The 17,533-nt window shown below is 35.4% G+C and overlaps 1 protein-coding gene and 1 long non-coding RNA gene across 4 annotated transcripts in view; one reads left to right on the top strand and one right to left on the bottom strand.

The window, feature by feature from the left end:
* Positions 1-338: 338 nt before the first annotated feature.
* On the top strand, positions 339-16,901 carry LOC110779863 (short-chain dehydrogenase reductase 2a). Of its 2 annotated transcripts, none has more exons than XM_056831359.1 (3): positions 339-489; positions 598-666; positions 15,784-16,901. In XM_056831359.1, exons 1-3 carry the CDS (start codon positions 470-472, stop codon positions 16,589-16,591), a joined length of 897 nt encoding a protein of 298 aa, XP_056687337.1. In that variant the 5' UTR covers positions 339-469; the 3' UTR covers positions 16,592-16,901. The 2 variants fall into 2 exon arrangements, with proteins under 2 accessions (XP_056687337.1, XP_056687338.1); XM_056831360.1 differs by having other exon boundaries at positions 340-489; positions 15,787-16,901.
* Positions 3,668-17,533, bottom strand: part of LOC110777877 (uncharacterized) — a 38,234-nt gene continuing 24,368 nt past the window's right edge. The window contains exon 5 of one of the 2 annotated variants that reach the window (XR_008923220.1): positions 3,668-3,811. This is a non-coding gene — a long non-coding RNA (uncharacterized lncRNA). Of the gene's footprint in view, positions 3,812-12,731; positions 13,387-17,533 lie in introns of those variants that run through there. The other variant, XR_008923223.1, reaches the window with a different exon arrangement.

Below are 17,533 nucleotides of genomic sequence, written 5' to 3'. Positions count from 1 at the left end.
TCGGTACTTCCGCACGGAGTTGTTCCAACCACCTAACAAGGATAGTGTTATAAACAATATTCTAGCTTTTATAATATCAATCGCTACTTGTACCGGCCACTCATATTTGTTACCCGCTACTTTGATAGCTAACTTACTCGCTACTTTTCACCGCTACCTGCTATTCCCCCGCTAACTGCTACCTGCTACTTATCCGCTAACTGCTACCCGCTACCGATAAATTTGCCGAAAAAGACCTAAAAAGTCCAGTATCTTTCTATTACAACAACCTTTGACTGAATAATTAAAACACATATCCAAATAAAATTAATAGTAGTCCACTATTTAAAGTTTTGTACAACTACTACTTCCACTATAAAACCTCAAACACGGTTCCTCTCTCTATTTTTCAACGTACTCCTTGCTCTCTCTTTTTCTCTCTCATCCATCATCTCAAATTCCTTCATTTTTCCCCAAATATTCTAACAAAATGCTAAGACTATTGCAAAGGTATCCATTTAATTTTGTATTAAACATTTACTTTTGAAATTATTGGCAGCTTTTTTTTTTATTATTAATTATTTTTCAATTTTTCCTTCTTTTTGGTGTATAATTCAGAGAAATGAAGTGGGTATCGTTCTATCAACAACATTCAAGATTTTCCTCCACCACTTCTTCTACCGGAAGGTATGCTGACATGCTGTCATATTTAACAAAATGCTTTCGTATTTATGTTTTTTTCACTTTCTGTATGACGAAATTCAACTAAAGAATCAGATCCGGTCCTTACATTTTAATATATAAACATGTACATTTAATTTTATACTTCAATACAAAATAAACAAATTACTTCATTATTCCGTAATTCATTAAAGTAATAGGCTTGATTACATTAGGTGAATAATATACTACGTAGTTATCTAATTTTTTTTTTTTTTTAAATAAAAGTATAAAGTCAAAGTATCAAAGTTTTCTATTGAAATTGTTTGGGATCAGACATAATATTTGGTATCTTGATGCCGTAGTGATTTAATATTGATTAGAGATTTAGAGATAGTATAAGTAATTAATAAGAGAAATACTTAAAAACAAACATTTCAGTCGTTCCATTGTAGAACAGAGATTGTCTAACATTGATAACTTAGACCATAGTCCGTAATATATAAACCCCATTTGGTCAAATATATATATATATATATATATATATATATATATATATATATATATATATATATATATATATATATATATATATATATATATATATATATATATATATATATATATTTGTTTATTGAGTGCGTATAAGACTAGTATAATAAATAAGCTAGGAGTAGACTTCGAACACAAAGTCTGTGTGTAGCATTTAACCATTGTGTCATACAACCCAGGCGTTATATTACTACGCTTTTTATGTTCTAAGAGCATTTCCAATGGCAAGCTAATTTGACAAGTAGTTTGTTATGCCACATAAAATTTCAAGATATTTTATTTTCTAGCTAATTTGTGCTCCAATGGCTAGCAACTAACAGGCCCGGCCCTAGGGGGTAGGCGAGGGGTGCGACCGCCTAGGGCCCAAGGCGGAAAGGGGCACAAAATAATAGCATGTCCAGTAAATTAGTACTAATAATAAACAACACTTTAAATACACATATTATTTCCTCGGCTCATTGGTAGAAAGTAGGTGCAAAAGCGTTGAAACCTACCATATGTCTAGTGTTCGGCTCCCCACACTAACTGTTTTTTTTTTCTTTTTTTTTTAACTTTGTCAATATTTTTATTTTTGCTTGTTAGCTTATTGTAATTTTTTTATTTAAATTTATTTTTAGCAACTAATTTCTCATTTATAATACTTTGTACATATAGTGTCTCAATTATTTAAACCCTTTATTTGTATTAGCTTTGTCCTTTAATCCATTATAAGATAATTAAGTTTTACGTTGAGTTTATGTACGTAGTATTTGACTTTTAGTACTCAGTTCTAATTGATGTAACTATATGTGGGCGAAAAAAATGCTTATTTAATGGACTATGGATCTATAAGTTTTAAAATAGATATCAACTTTTAATGAATACAAAATTAACTGAATAACTGATACTTTTATGTGCTCAAAATGAATCTTTATTTAAAAATTTAAAAAAAAATCTCTCTGTGCATATTAATTATCTTGTTATGAAGTAAGTTTTTTCTTTTGATATATTTCAAGAGATCGACTAGAGCATGATCCTACTAGAGCAGGATTTTGAAATTCTAATCATTACCCCATTGCCTCAAAGAGGCTCTCGCAAGAAGTGGGGTAAGGGGGGTTGGGTATACGCAACCTTACCCCTACAATTGTAGAGAGGTTATTTCCAATTGACCCAAAAGCGATAACGGGACGACAACGGGACGACCATCTTCTACTTCATGGAAAGGAAGCGAATTTTTTTTATTGATTTGAATTCAACAATATAATGGATTTAACAAAAAAAATATATAATATTTGTTTCAATTAAAGACGTATCATTTCCAAAGGGGTCCTGATCCCTTATTTCACCTAGGGCCCTCAAAATGTCATGACCGGGGCTGACAACTAGTTTGTTATTTAAATGGTCCCACTTGTCAATTAATTACTTGGCAACTTATGGGAGCTACTTGTCAATTGTTTAAGTTAATTTGATTGGCCAAACTAATATATTATTTTCACTCTAATGGTCTAACTATTAGCTTGAAACTTATATAAATTTCAAGCTATTCCCTATCTACAACAATTAGAGATGATCTAATGCTCCACTAATGAGTAAATGCATCATATCCAAACAGATTTTTGACATCTCCCAAGCTCAAGGCCTAGGCCACCGCACCTCTGGCCTATGCTAAGGGACGGGGCTGCTAAAGGTTTATTATCAAAATATAATTAATGCACCTGGGTGCATAATGTGCACCCTGTTTTGAAATGAACATAAAGTTCAAATGCAAAAACACATAGAAAATGAACATATAGTTCAAATTAAAGGAACATATACTCCCTCTGTCTCAGATTAGTTGTTACACTTACCTTTACACAAAGTTTTAGGTGATAAGTGATTGTTTGGTTATCAATTGTTATTTTATTGAAAAAATAGATGTGATAGGAGTTAGTGGGGTATTGTTTTAATTGAATGAGAGAGGGTGTTGGGACAAAAAAAAAATTAGTGGGAAGAGAGAGACAATATAATAATTGTGGGGTCATTCCCAATTTACAAGTGTAACAACTAATCTGGGACAGCCAAAAAAGGAAAGTGTAACAACTAATCTGGAACGGAGGGAGTAGTTCAAATATTCCCCTTGTACATGAGCACTGAAATCATTCTCCATATTCATTAGATTCTCAATGAATGTTCATCAGAGTGCAGAATGATCAATGTGTACCCAGATGAATAATCCAAATTGCGATTTATTATATCTTACCCCAAATTTAATCAACTAAGATAATTGCCTTCCCCGCTAACGTCTTTTCCTTATGAAAATGGCAATTATGTAAGAAATCATAATTCGATAAATCAATTAAAATACTCGTCCTTTAGACTTTAGAATAGTACAGTTTTTTTTTCTCACTACAAACTGAGGAAGTAAAAAACCATAACGGTTATACACAATATTCAAAAATGGTATGAAAAATAAAAAAAATGGTGTAAAATAAGAACAATGGAATAAAAAAAAAAAAAGAATAATGGTGTAAAAATAATAACAATGGTACATAGAATAATGGTGTTTTTATGGGGAAAATGGCGATTTATGTGATGCGAAATTACCAGCGTACCTTTGTGAGGAGTTTATATAAACATAATTGTGTGCCGCCTCTGCATTCTCCTGCAAAGGGATATAAGGAGAACACAAATTACAAATTGGGAAAAAAAGATTCGAACATGTGACCTATCATACAAAAACTTTTGACTTAACTATTAGATCGGCCAATACGTCACCTATACTAGTATTTTAAAACATAATACGGAGTATTTTCTTACCACATGTCATATTTTTGCTTTTCCATTTTCTTCTAAAATTGTTTTACCCTTGAAATTCTAATTTTGCTTTTTTTTTTTCCTTATATATAAATGAAAATCTTGCATGATTCCCCCATATACTTTTAATTAATTTTATTTTAAATTCTTAATTCATCCATAATGAATAATTGTTTAGTTCATTACCCCTTTAACTTCTATATAAACGTATACCATTGCGCATATTTGATAAATTATAATATAACTCGTGTTAGGTTATGATACATATGACATTACATAGATCATGCGGAAACAACCATTAACCCAGGACAACATATTATTTACACATAATCATATAGCATAATTTAGATGCATACTCTTTGTTGCGTGCCCTCCCTAGCTGCGCCCGAACCGAACAAGAACAAGTCTTTAGGACTCCAAGTGTCGTCCCTCCGTAGATAGTCCACAGCACGTCCGGATCCGCCTTAAGATTGACCAACTAGAATCGCCCTTAAGGTACTAGAAAATTTCGGCACTTTATGAGCAAGATGTGTGTTTTAATTTTCTCTCAAAAACTCACTTTTGAATACTTTTAAACTTGTTATAAATTGTGAGCCCTAGCCTCATATTTATAGGGGTATGGAAAGGGAATCGAAATCCTATTCAGATACAAATTAATTAAACCTAGAATCCTACAAGAACTCTAATTTAATTAATTTATCAAATAGAATTAGGAATTTAATCATTAACCGAACTCTGCATGTTTTAGGAAACGTGCACGAACACAAACACTTGCACACACACGCACGGCAGCCACGATGGGCCCCCATGCGTGCGCGCGAGCAGCAGCCCACGCAGCGCCCGCGCGCGCTGCGCGCTGCGCGTGCTGTGCACGCTGTGCGCGCTGCGCAGCCTGCTGGGCCTGGCCTTGCGCTGGGCCTGGCGTGGCTGTTTGTGCGGCGCGCTTGGCTTGCTGGGCGATGGCCTGGCTTCGTGCTGGGCCTCGTCCGGCAGGCCTCGTCCGATGCTTATTCGTACGATGCGCTTCCGATTAAATTTTCCGATTCCGGAATTCATTTCCGATACGAACAATATTTAATATTTCCGATTCCGGAATTAATTTCCGTTTCGAACAAATATTTAATATTTCCGTTTCCGGAATTATTTTCCGATTCCGGTAATATTTCCGATTCTGACAATATTTCCGTTTCCGGCAATATTTCCGATTCTGGCAATATTTCCATTTCCGATAATATTTTCCGATACGTACCATGTTTCCGTTTCCGGCAACATCTACGACTTGGATAATATTTATATTTCCGATACGATCCATATTTCCGTTTCCGGCAATATCATCGTTTCCGGAGTATTCATTTCTTGCCTGTGACGATCTTAGCTCCCACTGAAACCAAGATCCGTCGGTTCCGAATATTCATAGATGGAGTATTTAATGCCATTAAATACTTGATCCGTTTACGTACTATTTGTGTGACCCTACGGGTTCAGTCAAGAGTAAGCTGTGGATTAATATCATTAATTCCACTTGAACTGAAGCGGCCTCTAGCTAGGCATTCAGCTCACTTGATCTCACTGAATTATTAACTTGTTAATTAATACTGAACCGCATTTATTAGACTTAACATAGAATGCATACTTGGACCAAGGGCATTATTTCCTTCAGTCTCCCACTTGTCCTTAGGGACAAGTGTGCATTTCCTAATTCCTTTGTCGCTCGATGCTTGCTCTTGAACATAAGGTAAGAGTTGTCATCCTTATTATGTCCAGAGGTGTTCCTCGGTTTCAGAGTTCAACTGATCAAATAAACAGATAATCATAGCCTATGATTCATCCGAGCACGGCCATGCATTTCACAGTTTCTAGCTCTCCGAGTGGCCTTGTACAACTTTTAAGCATCTCATCCCGATTTATGGGAGGACAATCCCAATCTTGCGATCTTGAGATTAGACTTCGTTTGATAGGTGATTACCTGAGCGTTGCCTTTATAGCCTCCTTTTACGGTGCGACGGTTGGTCAACGTCAAAGCAACCAGTTCTCAAACAAGTAATCTCAAATCACTCAGGTATTGAGGATTTAGTGTCTAATAATTTAATGAAATTTACTTATGACAGACTTTCATCTCTTACAGTAAAGTTTCATAGGTCTTGTCCGATACTAGTCTTCCCAAAGTAAGTATCTATGCAAATGATTATGACATTGCCATGTCCACATAGTTCAAGAAACAGAACTACTAGTCATCTTGCATTCTAATCGTCTAACGTTTTCTATGCGTCCAATTTTATAGAAAACTCCGACTAGGGACCATTTTCAACTTTTGACATTCAAGTTCACTTGATAGACATTTCTTAGTCACAGGACTGGTCCTGACAGTCTATCTTGAATATATTGTCAAATTGCAGGGACTCATCATTTAATACTAAACCAAGATTAAATGGAATATGAAAACACATTTCATATATGATAAATGTTCAACCCCAATGTTTTATAACCATGGGCCTCAAACCCATCTTCTAAAACAATTCATGGAATTCAAAGCTATGCTTGATTTCCAGTGCTACAACGTGAGTGTTGCTTCTCACTTGTTGCATAGGTTTAGTTATCATGCTTTGCCAATCTTAATATCCTTTGCCAATCGAATGTTATCATTTTGAGTGTGTTTATTTTGTGATCTATTCCTTCTAGCTACAAGAGTAGTTCTACGCATCTTGCAATGAAGAACCATCAAGTCAGAAGACATATGATCTACCCAAGTTCAGTGAAGAAACTCTTTAACACAAACAAACAACCCTGTTTTATTGCTTCTTAGGCAATAAGTACTTTTACTTCAACTGTTTAGGTTGCTAGTGATGCTTTGTTTGGATTTACCTATCCAGGCAGTTCATAGATATGTGGAAGATTCTCCAACTATATCTTAGAACATAGAAATTATTATTTTAATTTCCCACGCAACAACTCATGGTCTCCAACCCATGTTGCCATTTTCAAAACACGATGCTCTATAGCTCGTCCTTATCAATGGTTAACTCCAAAGGGTCTTGCTTGATCCTTTGCCAGTGTTTATGTGTGTAGCATCAATATTTAGCATATCTTTATTTCCTTGAATCAAGAACTATTCCTATGTACCTTTTCAAGTACCATAAGTATTCTTGATCTCAATCTAGTTGATCTTTACTTAGATCAATAGAGATTGGTATATGTTCGTCATGCCTAAAGTCATACGATACGTTTTTGGCGATCCTCATATTATATCATACATGATAAATTCTTTTGCAGAATATTTCCCAATTGAATTCTATTCATGTAACTTTAGCTTATCTAGTTTGAGTAGATACTAAATTCATCTAAATTCTTTGACATATAATATAGGTTAAGAATCTCATTTAGACTCTTTGATGTTTAACTTAGTAAATGCTTATACATAGTTCAAACATCCTTTACTTAGATTTATTCACATGGGTCGAATATCTCCAATGGAGACTTTCGTGTTTGATTTAGTAAATGCCATTACTTAATCCAAAACAATATCATAAGATCTTTGTAAATAGATCTTAATACCCAGTATGTACTAAGTTTCGCCATGGTCCATCATTGATGAATAATTTCAAATCTAAGTCATTAGCATTTGAATGTTATATTACAATAGAGAGATATGTGTGTGATACACATAGGACCAATTAAGTTTTAAGTACTCCCACTAAACTTCTTATATATCTATAAGAATTATGTACATTTTATGAAACTAAAATACTTATTAGCTTCACTAAAATACATTTCTAATTCCCAATTGCTTGCTTAAATCTGTACTTAGATTTTATAAACTAGCTTTTCTTTTCAAGCATTTATTTGGATCCACAAATCCTATGACATACCATGTACATAGTTTCTTCCAACATTTGATTGAGGAATATGTTTTGTTATCCAATTGCCATATGTACCAATATGCAATCATTGCTTGAATTATAGACTTAAGCATTACGATTTTGCATGAGGTTTCAACACAATCCATGCCATGAATTTGCTTGTAACCTTTAGCAACTAATCTAGCTTTGTGTGTGAACACAATTTCATGTTTGATGGTTTTTATCCTTAAAACAAACTTGCAACCAATAGGTGTGAACCTATTCTTGCAAATCAACAAAATTTCAATTTTGTCATCAAAACATTGAGTATGTTTTATGGCCTCTAACCATTTAAAACATTTGAGTCTATATATGGCCTCTAACCATTTTAGGGAATCTAGGATGCGTCATAGCTTTCTTACAAGTCACAAACTCATTAATCTACATGATAATAGTTTGACTGCAAGTTGTAGGTTTCTTCACTATCTAATGGAAGAATTGCATAGTTTCAGTGACCTGAACTCCATGTTTCTTCACTATCTAATAGAAGAATCTCATAGTTCCAGTGACTTGAACTCTATGCCTACTAGGGTATAGAACATCAAACAATAGAATATCAATAGCCACTTGAAAGTCCTTTGAATATTCTGTTCTCCTTGAAGCACTTGTAAAGTTTTCTAAGAGATGTCTATTCTTTAAAGCCACTTCTAAAGTCCTTAAAGAATAAGTTCGGATTTTCTGAAGCACTTCGAAAAGCCTCCGGAATGTCCGTTTATGTTTGTTGTTCGCCTCGAAGACTTTCGAGGTCTATTTTCTCCCACTTGTCATTTTGGAAACGAATCTCCAAAAGGACATTATTTCGAGCAAACAAACATTATGTTCTCAAAAATTCGTGGTAGAAACAATACCCTTGTGTTTCATTTGAATAAATCACAATGAAACATATATCTATACTTGGGCCTTAGTTTGTTGAATAACAAACAGTAAGCTCCCACTGAGTTTAGGAACTCTTTAGATATATTATGAAAAGATATTCTGAAATTACTTTTCAATAGCTTTGACGAATTTGGTTTAGTTTGGTGGTAGTTGAGCATTTTGTTTTAGAAATTATAGGAAAAGTCTTTATGATTCATCATTGATCGAATCAAGTACTAATTGACTTCGATCATTCCAACGTAGATATGCCATATCTTATGGACCTAGATTGTGAAATTATAACACACAATCATTGATGATCATATTTGGTCTCAAGTAATCATCAACATGATCTAACCTAGATCTTTATGATTTCTTGCCAAGTGGATTTTATACTTCTGAATCTTTGAACTAGCCAAACAGATTCAAACTTATATCAAATTGAGTAAATAAACCTATATTCACTCAAATCTGTGTGAAATAATAAAGTCATAAAATCTTTCTTTAGCTTTGAACTCTATTGTCTAGGCGTTCTAACAATAGTTCATATCTTTTGTTACTTTCAACAAGTAAGACTAGCTGTCTTAAAATGATCTAGAAATCAATCAACTTTCAAAAGTCCATCAAAATAGAGCTTATGAATGTTAACTTGTTGATATGGTCTAAGCAACAATGCCAAAGATTAGTGGAACTCAAATCAAAGGATTGATTTGAACCTAGTAAAGTTCTTTAAAGAGTTGTTTGTTTTAATCAAGCATATTGACTCAACCTGTAATTGACCATTTCATTCAAATAAACAAACAAACATTGTTTTTGTTTTTCTTGAATGTGAGTCTTTCTGTGTTTGAAAACAGAAATTTAGGTATGTTGATTATGGACCAAAATAGCCATTAAGTTCCAGCCTTTGAAAGGACTTAAAACAAACTAGATGACCCTACAACTAATGTAGCATTGCCATGCTTCATTTCCCACTTGTAGGTCATTAGTGTAGCCTAGCTTCCATTGTTTGAGTTTTTACCGAAGTAAGAACCTCAAGCGGTATATGATACCAAGGAAGTTTGATTGCTAGGTCACTTCTCTTTAAACATAAACTTATAGGTAGAAACGGAATCGTAAATTCCTTTGATTTGTTCCTTTGTTTTCCTATTTCTTGTACCCTTTCTTATAGTCTTAAGAATTGAATTCTTTAGTGTTGACTTTTATACTTTGTTAGACATGTCCAATGTTACCCAACAAGGTTCTTACCATTTAATTTATGTTGAATATTAAGTTTCAACTAGATGATCTTACCAGAAGCTTCTAAAGTTCTCTAAGCATCGATCTATTCGAATGTCTAGGGACTAGACTCATTCGAGAATTAAATGGACAAAGATATTAGGTTGTTAACCATTGGTAAAGCTGAGCGTATTAAACTCAATGCTTTATGATCTCAAAACTACAGTGTATTTTGAATTCACAAGCACCAATTGGTTTGCCATTCGACTTTGATGTTCGAAAACAACCATAAAAGTCGCTATAAGAAACGTACATTTTAAATCGCTCATTTTCTCTCATTTCCGTGAATCGTTCTTGGATTCACTACCAATCGAGGAAATTTACTGTTACCTTTCTAAAAGGATTTATTGCAGTGCAAGATATTTAATTATAAACAATAATTAAAACATACATTGAAGCATGCAAAGTCTAAACATTTATCATGAATAATAACTTGAAAATAAAAGCAATCATGCAATTTAAACAAGTCATTAGCATTTTATTCGAATTATGTGTTCCGGCAGGTGTGAATAAAATGATTCCAAGATCCTAAAATCATTGAAGAACTAAGCACAGTTTGTCGACTTAATCCTAAAACATCTTAGGTAAGCAAAAGCCTTTTGCTAATAGTCTAGAAACTATTCTTGGTTGATAGGTACGTCTAAGAACTTATTAGGTAAACCTATCGATTTTGCCACGACATAAAAGGACTCCTTACTTATATCGTTGAGTTTCACCAAAACTAACATGTACTCACAATTATTTGTGTACCTTGCCCCTTTAGGACCAATAAGTAACACCTCGCTGAGCGAAAACTATTACTAGATTGATGTAAAGGATATCCAAGCAAGTGTATATTTTGGCATGGCACCTTTTAACTCAATTTTTTAAGTTTGGAACTTAAGGCTCTTACTATGTTGGTTAGATTTTAAGTGAACTAAAATCCTTAATCATGCAACATAATCAAGCTTTTGATCTCATGCATTTTAAGACATATTTAAAAGCAATAAATAACTTATAACATGCATAAGATAAATGTGATCTAGTATGGCCCGACTTCATCTTGAAGCTTTAACTTCAAAGTCCGTCTTAAAAATCTCCGTGGGAGGCACCATTTTCTTCAAATAGGATAAGCTATAACTAATTACAACTATTTGATGGTTCGCAGACCATATTTGAATTGAAAAATAACTTTGGTACTTTAGACCAATTACATTCAAATTAATGGTACGCAGACCATATTTTCTATCCTATTTGGGCCATACTAGTCACTTCATAACCTGCAAAACAGTACATATACAATATATACCATTCACCCATTCATTATCATGAATGGCCCACATAGCTGGTTAGTAAAACACATTATGCATCACGTAAACATTTGCAGCAATTAATCAAGGGCACCAATAATCTACCAATTATTCAGTCCTTATTAATTCTAATCAAGTTGTTTTAACCTTAAGGATTTGTAGACCTAATCAAGAGTTTATGACTAAAATACGCTCCCACTTAAACCAATAAATTCATATGCTTTACTAATTTTAAACATAAAAATGTATTTCTAGTCTAACCGGAAACATACAAATTTAATTAAAATTTAAAACTCATATAAATTTATAATTGAATCCAAAAAGTTTAATTTAATTTCAGTCGTATTTAAATTAATTCATGATTTTAATTTTAGTAAAATAATTAGAATAAATAAAATTTATTATAATTACAATATTCAAAATTAAAATCCAAGAAAATAATTTAAATTATTAATTTTAAAATTAATTAAAATTACGTGAACTGGAATTTTCAAATTAAACATTCAAAACGATCTTTAATCGTAACGCAAACACCCTACGCGTTGCACGCCCATGGGCCGCACGCACACAGCCATTGCTGGCCATGTGCGCGCAGCCCATGCGCTCGTCGTATAGCTGCTGCATCCCCATCGCAAGCCTCCGCACGCATTGGTGCTCGCTGCGCGCGCCAGCGCTCATCGCACGCGAGCTATCGCTCGCAGTGCGCGCGCGACATCGCTCGTTGGGCGCGCGACATCGCTCGCTGGGCGCGCGAGCCATCGCTCGCTGGGCGCGCGACATCGCTCGCTGGGCGGGCGACATCGCTCGCTGTGAGCGCGAGCAATGCTGGCTGTGCGCGCGAGTCCTCGCTCGTTGTGCGAGGCAGCGCGCGTTGTGGCGCAGCTCGCTTGCTGCCCACACGCGACTGCCTTGGCTCGCCCTTCGCCCATGCCCATTCGTCCATTGCTCGTGGCACACGACACAAGGCAGGGCTGCTGCCTTGTGCTCGTGCACTACGCCCTTGCTCATTGCATTCGTGCCGCACGGGCGACGAGCTCCCTTGCTCGTCGTCGCATGCCCGCATTATACAACACCCCTTAAGGGTAACACGAAGCGTCCATTGCTTCGTGCGTGCAAGTTTTATGAACGAATCGCATAAAAAATTTAAAATTTATATTTAAAATTAATGACAAATTAATAAATAATATTAATTTCATAATTTTAGGGCGAAAAAATCGAAAATTTATTATTCAATTGATTTCCGATTTACATGGATTCAAGTCTAGGTCATAAAAAATTAAAATTTATCATAAATTTACAATTTTTATGGTGGTTTTTAATCATAGGTTTCTAATTAAATTATAATTAATTATGAAAATCAAATTAATTCTAAATTATTCTAATTTTCAACAAATTAATCATTATTACAAATTAGATTGCATAATTAACAAGGCTAGGCATTCAAACTTGTTAAACATATACAGTAGGTCAATCAAAAATTCAGGATTTATCAACAAGAATCGCAAATATTTAATTTAACATCTTAAATTTACGAAATTTTGCATTCGAAAAACTAAAACCTTCGAAAAGTCATAGTTAGGCTTCGAATTTGAGAATTCTGGGTTCGGCAGAAAAATACTATTTTTGTCAAAATTTTAGAATGCCTTTTACATGCGGAATTGACACAAATATCACTCGATTTGGATGAGTAACGAAGAAACTGCCGAAAAACTGCGTACGTATAATTAAATAAACGCAATTTGCAATTAATTAACAATTACGAAAATTAATCACCCCTTTTAATTCTTGCAAATTTGTAATATTTAACCCTGTTTATGAAATTTAGATTATGAAAATAATAAGGGGCTCGTGATACCACTGTTAGGTTATGATACATATGACATTACATAGATCATGCGGAAACAACCATTAACCCAGGACAACATATTATTTACACATAATCATATAGCATAATTTAGATGCATACTCTTTGTTGCGTGCCCTCCCTAGCTGCGCCCGAACCGAACAAGAACAAGTCTTTAGGACTCCAAGTGTCGTCCCTCCGTAGATAGTCCACAGCACGTCCGGATCCGCCTTAAGATTGACCAACTAGAATCGCCCTTAAGGTACTAGAAAATTTCGGCACTTTATGAGCAAGATGTGTGTTTTAATTTTCTCTCAAAAACTCACTTTTGAATACTTTTAAACTTGTTATAAATTGTGAGCCCTAGCCTCATATTTATAGGGGTATGGAAAGGGAATCGAAATCCTATTCAGATACAAATTAATTAAACCTAGAATCCTACAAGAACTCTAATTTAATTAATTTATCAAATAGAATTAGGAATTTAATCATTAACCGAACTCTGCATGTTTTAGGAAACGTGCACGAACACAAACACTTGCACACACACGCACGGCAGCCACGATGGGCCCCCATGCGTGCGCGCGAGCAGCAGCCCACGCAGCGCCCGCGCGCGCTGCGCGCTGCGCGTGCTGTGCGCGCTGTGCGCGCTGCGCAGCCTGCTGGGCCTGGCCTTGCGCTGGGCCTGGCGTGGCTGTTTGTGCGGCGCGCTTGGCTTGCTGGGCGATGGCCTGGCTTCGTGCTGGGCCTCGTCCGGCAGGCCTCGTCCGATGCTTATTCGTACGATGCGCTTCCGATTAAATTTTCCGATTCCGGAATTCATTTCCGATACGAACAATATTTAATATTTCCGATTCCGGAATTAATTTCCGTTTCGAACAAATATTTAATATTTCCGTTTCCGGAATTATTTTCCGATTCCGGTAATATTTCCGATTCTGACAATATTTCCGTTTCCGGCAATATTTCCGATTCTGGCAATATTTCCATTTCCGATAATATTTTCCGATACGTACCATGTTTCCGTTTCCGGCAACATCTACGACTTGGATAATATTTATATTTCCGATACGATCCATATTTCCGTTTCCGGCAATATCATCGTTTCCGGAGTATTCATTTCTTGCCTGTGACGATCTTAGCTCCCACTGAAACCAAGATCCGTCGGTTTCGAATATTCATAGATGGAGTATTTAATGCCATTAAATACTTGATCCGTTTACGTACTATTTGTGTGACCCTACGGGTTCAGTCAAGAGTAAGCTGTGGATTAATATCATTAATTCCACTTGAACTGAAGCGGCCTCTAGCTAGGCATTCAGCTCACTTGATCTCACTGAATTATTAACTTGTTAATTAATACTGAACCGCATTTATTAGACTTAACATAGAATGCATACTTGGACCAAGGGCATTATTTCCTTCAACTCGTGCATCACACGGGCTAAAAACTAATAATACCAGTGATAATAAAGGTTACTTTCATTGAGATGAATAGTTTAGGTATGACTTGTGAGTTTTATACGAAGTACTTATTGTTGTTGGCTCTGATTTTAATTAAAAATAAAAAGTTGTTAGTGGTTGTCTATCTATTATTCCCTCCGTCTCAATTTATTTTTTACGTTTTTTGTTTTTAGTGTCTCATTTTAATATTTACACTTAGAATCTTTAATTTTATATTGTTCCATAAAAGTCCTTAATATTATGTCAAAAATCGTGACAAATGATTATTTCAACCAATCAAATTCATTGGACCATTTTAACCATTAAATCTTTACACTTTTTCATTGTAACATTAAATCTTTTTCATTTTCCCAATGTCAAATGTTTGATAAAAGTGAAAATATTATTAAAAAACGTATTTACATGGTTCAAGTTAAACAAAAATATACCAATGATAAAGAATAAAATGGGACGGAGGAAGTATTTTTTTAATAAAGTTATTCATTAATGTATTAATTCTTTATAAACAAGTTTCGTAGTTAACTTGTTGTAGTCAACCGTTAGCATTGGTTATTTTATAAATAGAGTATTTAGTAAACAATGGTTGTATGTTTAGAGTTGAAAATTTAAAATTGACTCGAGTACAGTCCGATCAACACAACTAATCAGAACTAAATTGAATATCTTTATAATTGTTCAATTACATTAGCTGGAAGTGATTCGACCATTTATAAAGACAAGAGAAAAGATCTAAGTTATCACATGTAACTTAACTTGTTCTGATAGCCTTGTCCAATTTCATGTGCATCAAGTCAAAGGACTCGATTTTTTTGTGTGTTTTTATTAAGCTACTAAAGACAAGCGGAAAAATGAATGAATGATATGGACGAGATTTGATCAAATGTATTGGGTACCATCTCGTCAAGACTTTACCGACCAAACTTAGTTGACTTCCACAAGTTGACAACAACCAAAATGTGTTGTACTCCGTAGTTAGTTAAATGGCATGATATGTTTCTATAATGTTAAAGAGAGAGTTTTACATGACACGTATATTTTTTAGGAACACTACACATAAGCGGAGTACTTTATTAGTTTATTTGGAAGTATATTACAGAGTGGTATAGATGTGTGACCATGTGTCTATCAAGAATCAAACTTGTTTGTAAACTGTCACTTTGCAAAAAGGACTTGATTTTTCTTGTGTTATTACAAAAAGCAGGCTTGAAGGTAAGATTGCTCTAATCACTGGTGGTGCAAGAGGGATTGGTAAGGCAACAGCACAAGAGTTCGTAAAACAAGGAGCCCATGTCTTAATTGCTGATATAAATGATAAAAATGGGCCAAACGTGGCCTCTGATTTAGGCCCAAAAGCCCAGTTCATCAAATGTGATGTTAGTATAGAGGCCCAAGTAGCTGAAGCCGTTGACGCCGTGATCGAACGTCACGGAAAACTTGACATCATGTACAACAACGCAGGCATAATAGGGCCATATTACCCACCTAGCATAACCGATCTTGACTTGGATGAGTTTGAGCAAGTGATGCGAGTAAATGTGAGAGGCACTGTAGCAGGAGTGAAACATGCGGCTCGGGTGATGAAACCGGTGGGTTCAGGGTCAATCCTTTGCACCGCGAGCATATGTGGGATTCTAGGTGGGTTGGGCCCACATCCATATTCCATATCAAAATTTGCGATACCGGGGTTAGTAAAGTCTTTGGCTAGTGAACTATGCAAATACGGGATTAGGATTAATTGTATATCACCAAGTACAGTTGCAACTCCTATGGTGATTGAAAATTTTAAACTAATTTATCCAAACGCAACGTCAGAAGAAATTAAGAAAATTATTGGTGGATTAGAAGAATTTAAAGGGACTCAGTGTGAAGAAATTGATATTGCAAAAGCAGCTTTGTATTTGGCTTCTGATGATGCTAAGTATGTCACTGGCCATAATCTTGCTGTGGATGGAGGCCTCACTTGTATTAAATCTCTTACTTTACCCCCTCGAGATCATTTTATGTAACATACCAAGTATTATACTTCCTCCGATTTTTAATACTCGCAACGTTTGTCATTTTCACGTTGCGTTGTTGCGTAGAGGATGTGCTCGATGCAAGTATTAAAAATCGGAGGAAGTATATGTTAATTAATAAGGAGTGGGACACGCACCTTGTCGTAGAGGATGTGCTCGCTTTTCAACATTATTTTCGGTCTTTGTATTTTTTGCTTTTTTTTTTGGAGAATGTAATAAAGATTTTTCATCGTCTCACAAAAATGGGGTAATATTGTCATAAAGGGCACCAATAATGTAGTAAAACACATTGTATGCATCACTTTATTGTTTCAGATTGTCTACCTTTTCCTTAATAATACTCCGGAAACGATGATATTGCCAATATGGATCGTATCGGAAATATAAATATTATCCAAGTCGTATATGTTGCCGAAAACGGAAACATGGTACGTATCGGAAAATATTATTGGAAATGGAAATATTGCCGGAATCGGAAATATTGCCGGAAACGGAAATATTGTCAGAATCGGAAATATTATCGGAATCGGAAAATAATTCCGGAAACGGAAATATTAAATATTTGTTCAAAACGGAAATTAATTCCGGAATCGGAAATGTTAAATATTGTTCGTGTCGGAAATGAATTCCGGAATCGGGAATTTAATCGAAAAGCGTATCATACGAATTAGCATCGGACGAGGCTTGCTAGACGAAGGCCCAGCACGAAGCCAGGCCGTCGCCCAACAAACCACACGCATCCAACAACACGCCAAGGCCTCGACCTGGCCCAGCGCAAGGCCAGGCCCAGCCAAGGCTGGCGCGCGCTCAGTGATGGGCTGCGAGCACTGGGCCTCAGCGTTGTGCGCTCAGCGTGGGCCGCAAGGCTTGCGCATGGGCGTGCGGTGCTCGTGCGCTACGTGTGTGTGCTATACGAATCCTAAAGCTATCGGA

The sequence above is a fragment of the Spinacia oleracea genome, chromosome 6, assembly GCF_020520425.1.
Source record: "Spinacia oleracea cultivar Varoflay chromosome 6, BTI_SOV_V1, whole genome shotgun sequence".
Lineage (NCBI taxonomy): Eukaryota > Viridiplantae > Streptophyta > Magnoliopsida > Caryophyllales > Amaranthaceae > Spinacia > Spinacia oleracea.
This window is presented reverse-complemented; position numbering and strand designations above follow the sequence as displayed.

Excerpts from the sequence above, each read along its gene's own strand:
- LOC110779863 (XM_056831359.1), top strand. The coding sequence starts at position 470 with ATGCTAAGACTATTGCAAAG. Across the intron at positions 490-597 it reads ATGCTAAGACTATTGCAAAG|AGAAATGAAGTGGGTATCGT; the intron begins GTATCCATTTAA and ends TGTATAATTCAG. Across the intron at positions 667-15,783 it reads ACCACTTCTTCTACCGGAAG|CAGGCTTGAAGGTAAGATTG; the intron begins GTATGCTGACAT and ends TATTACAAAAAG.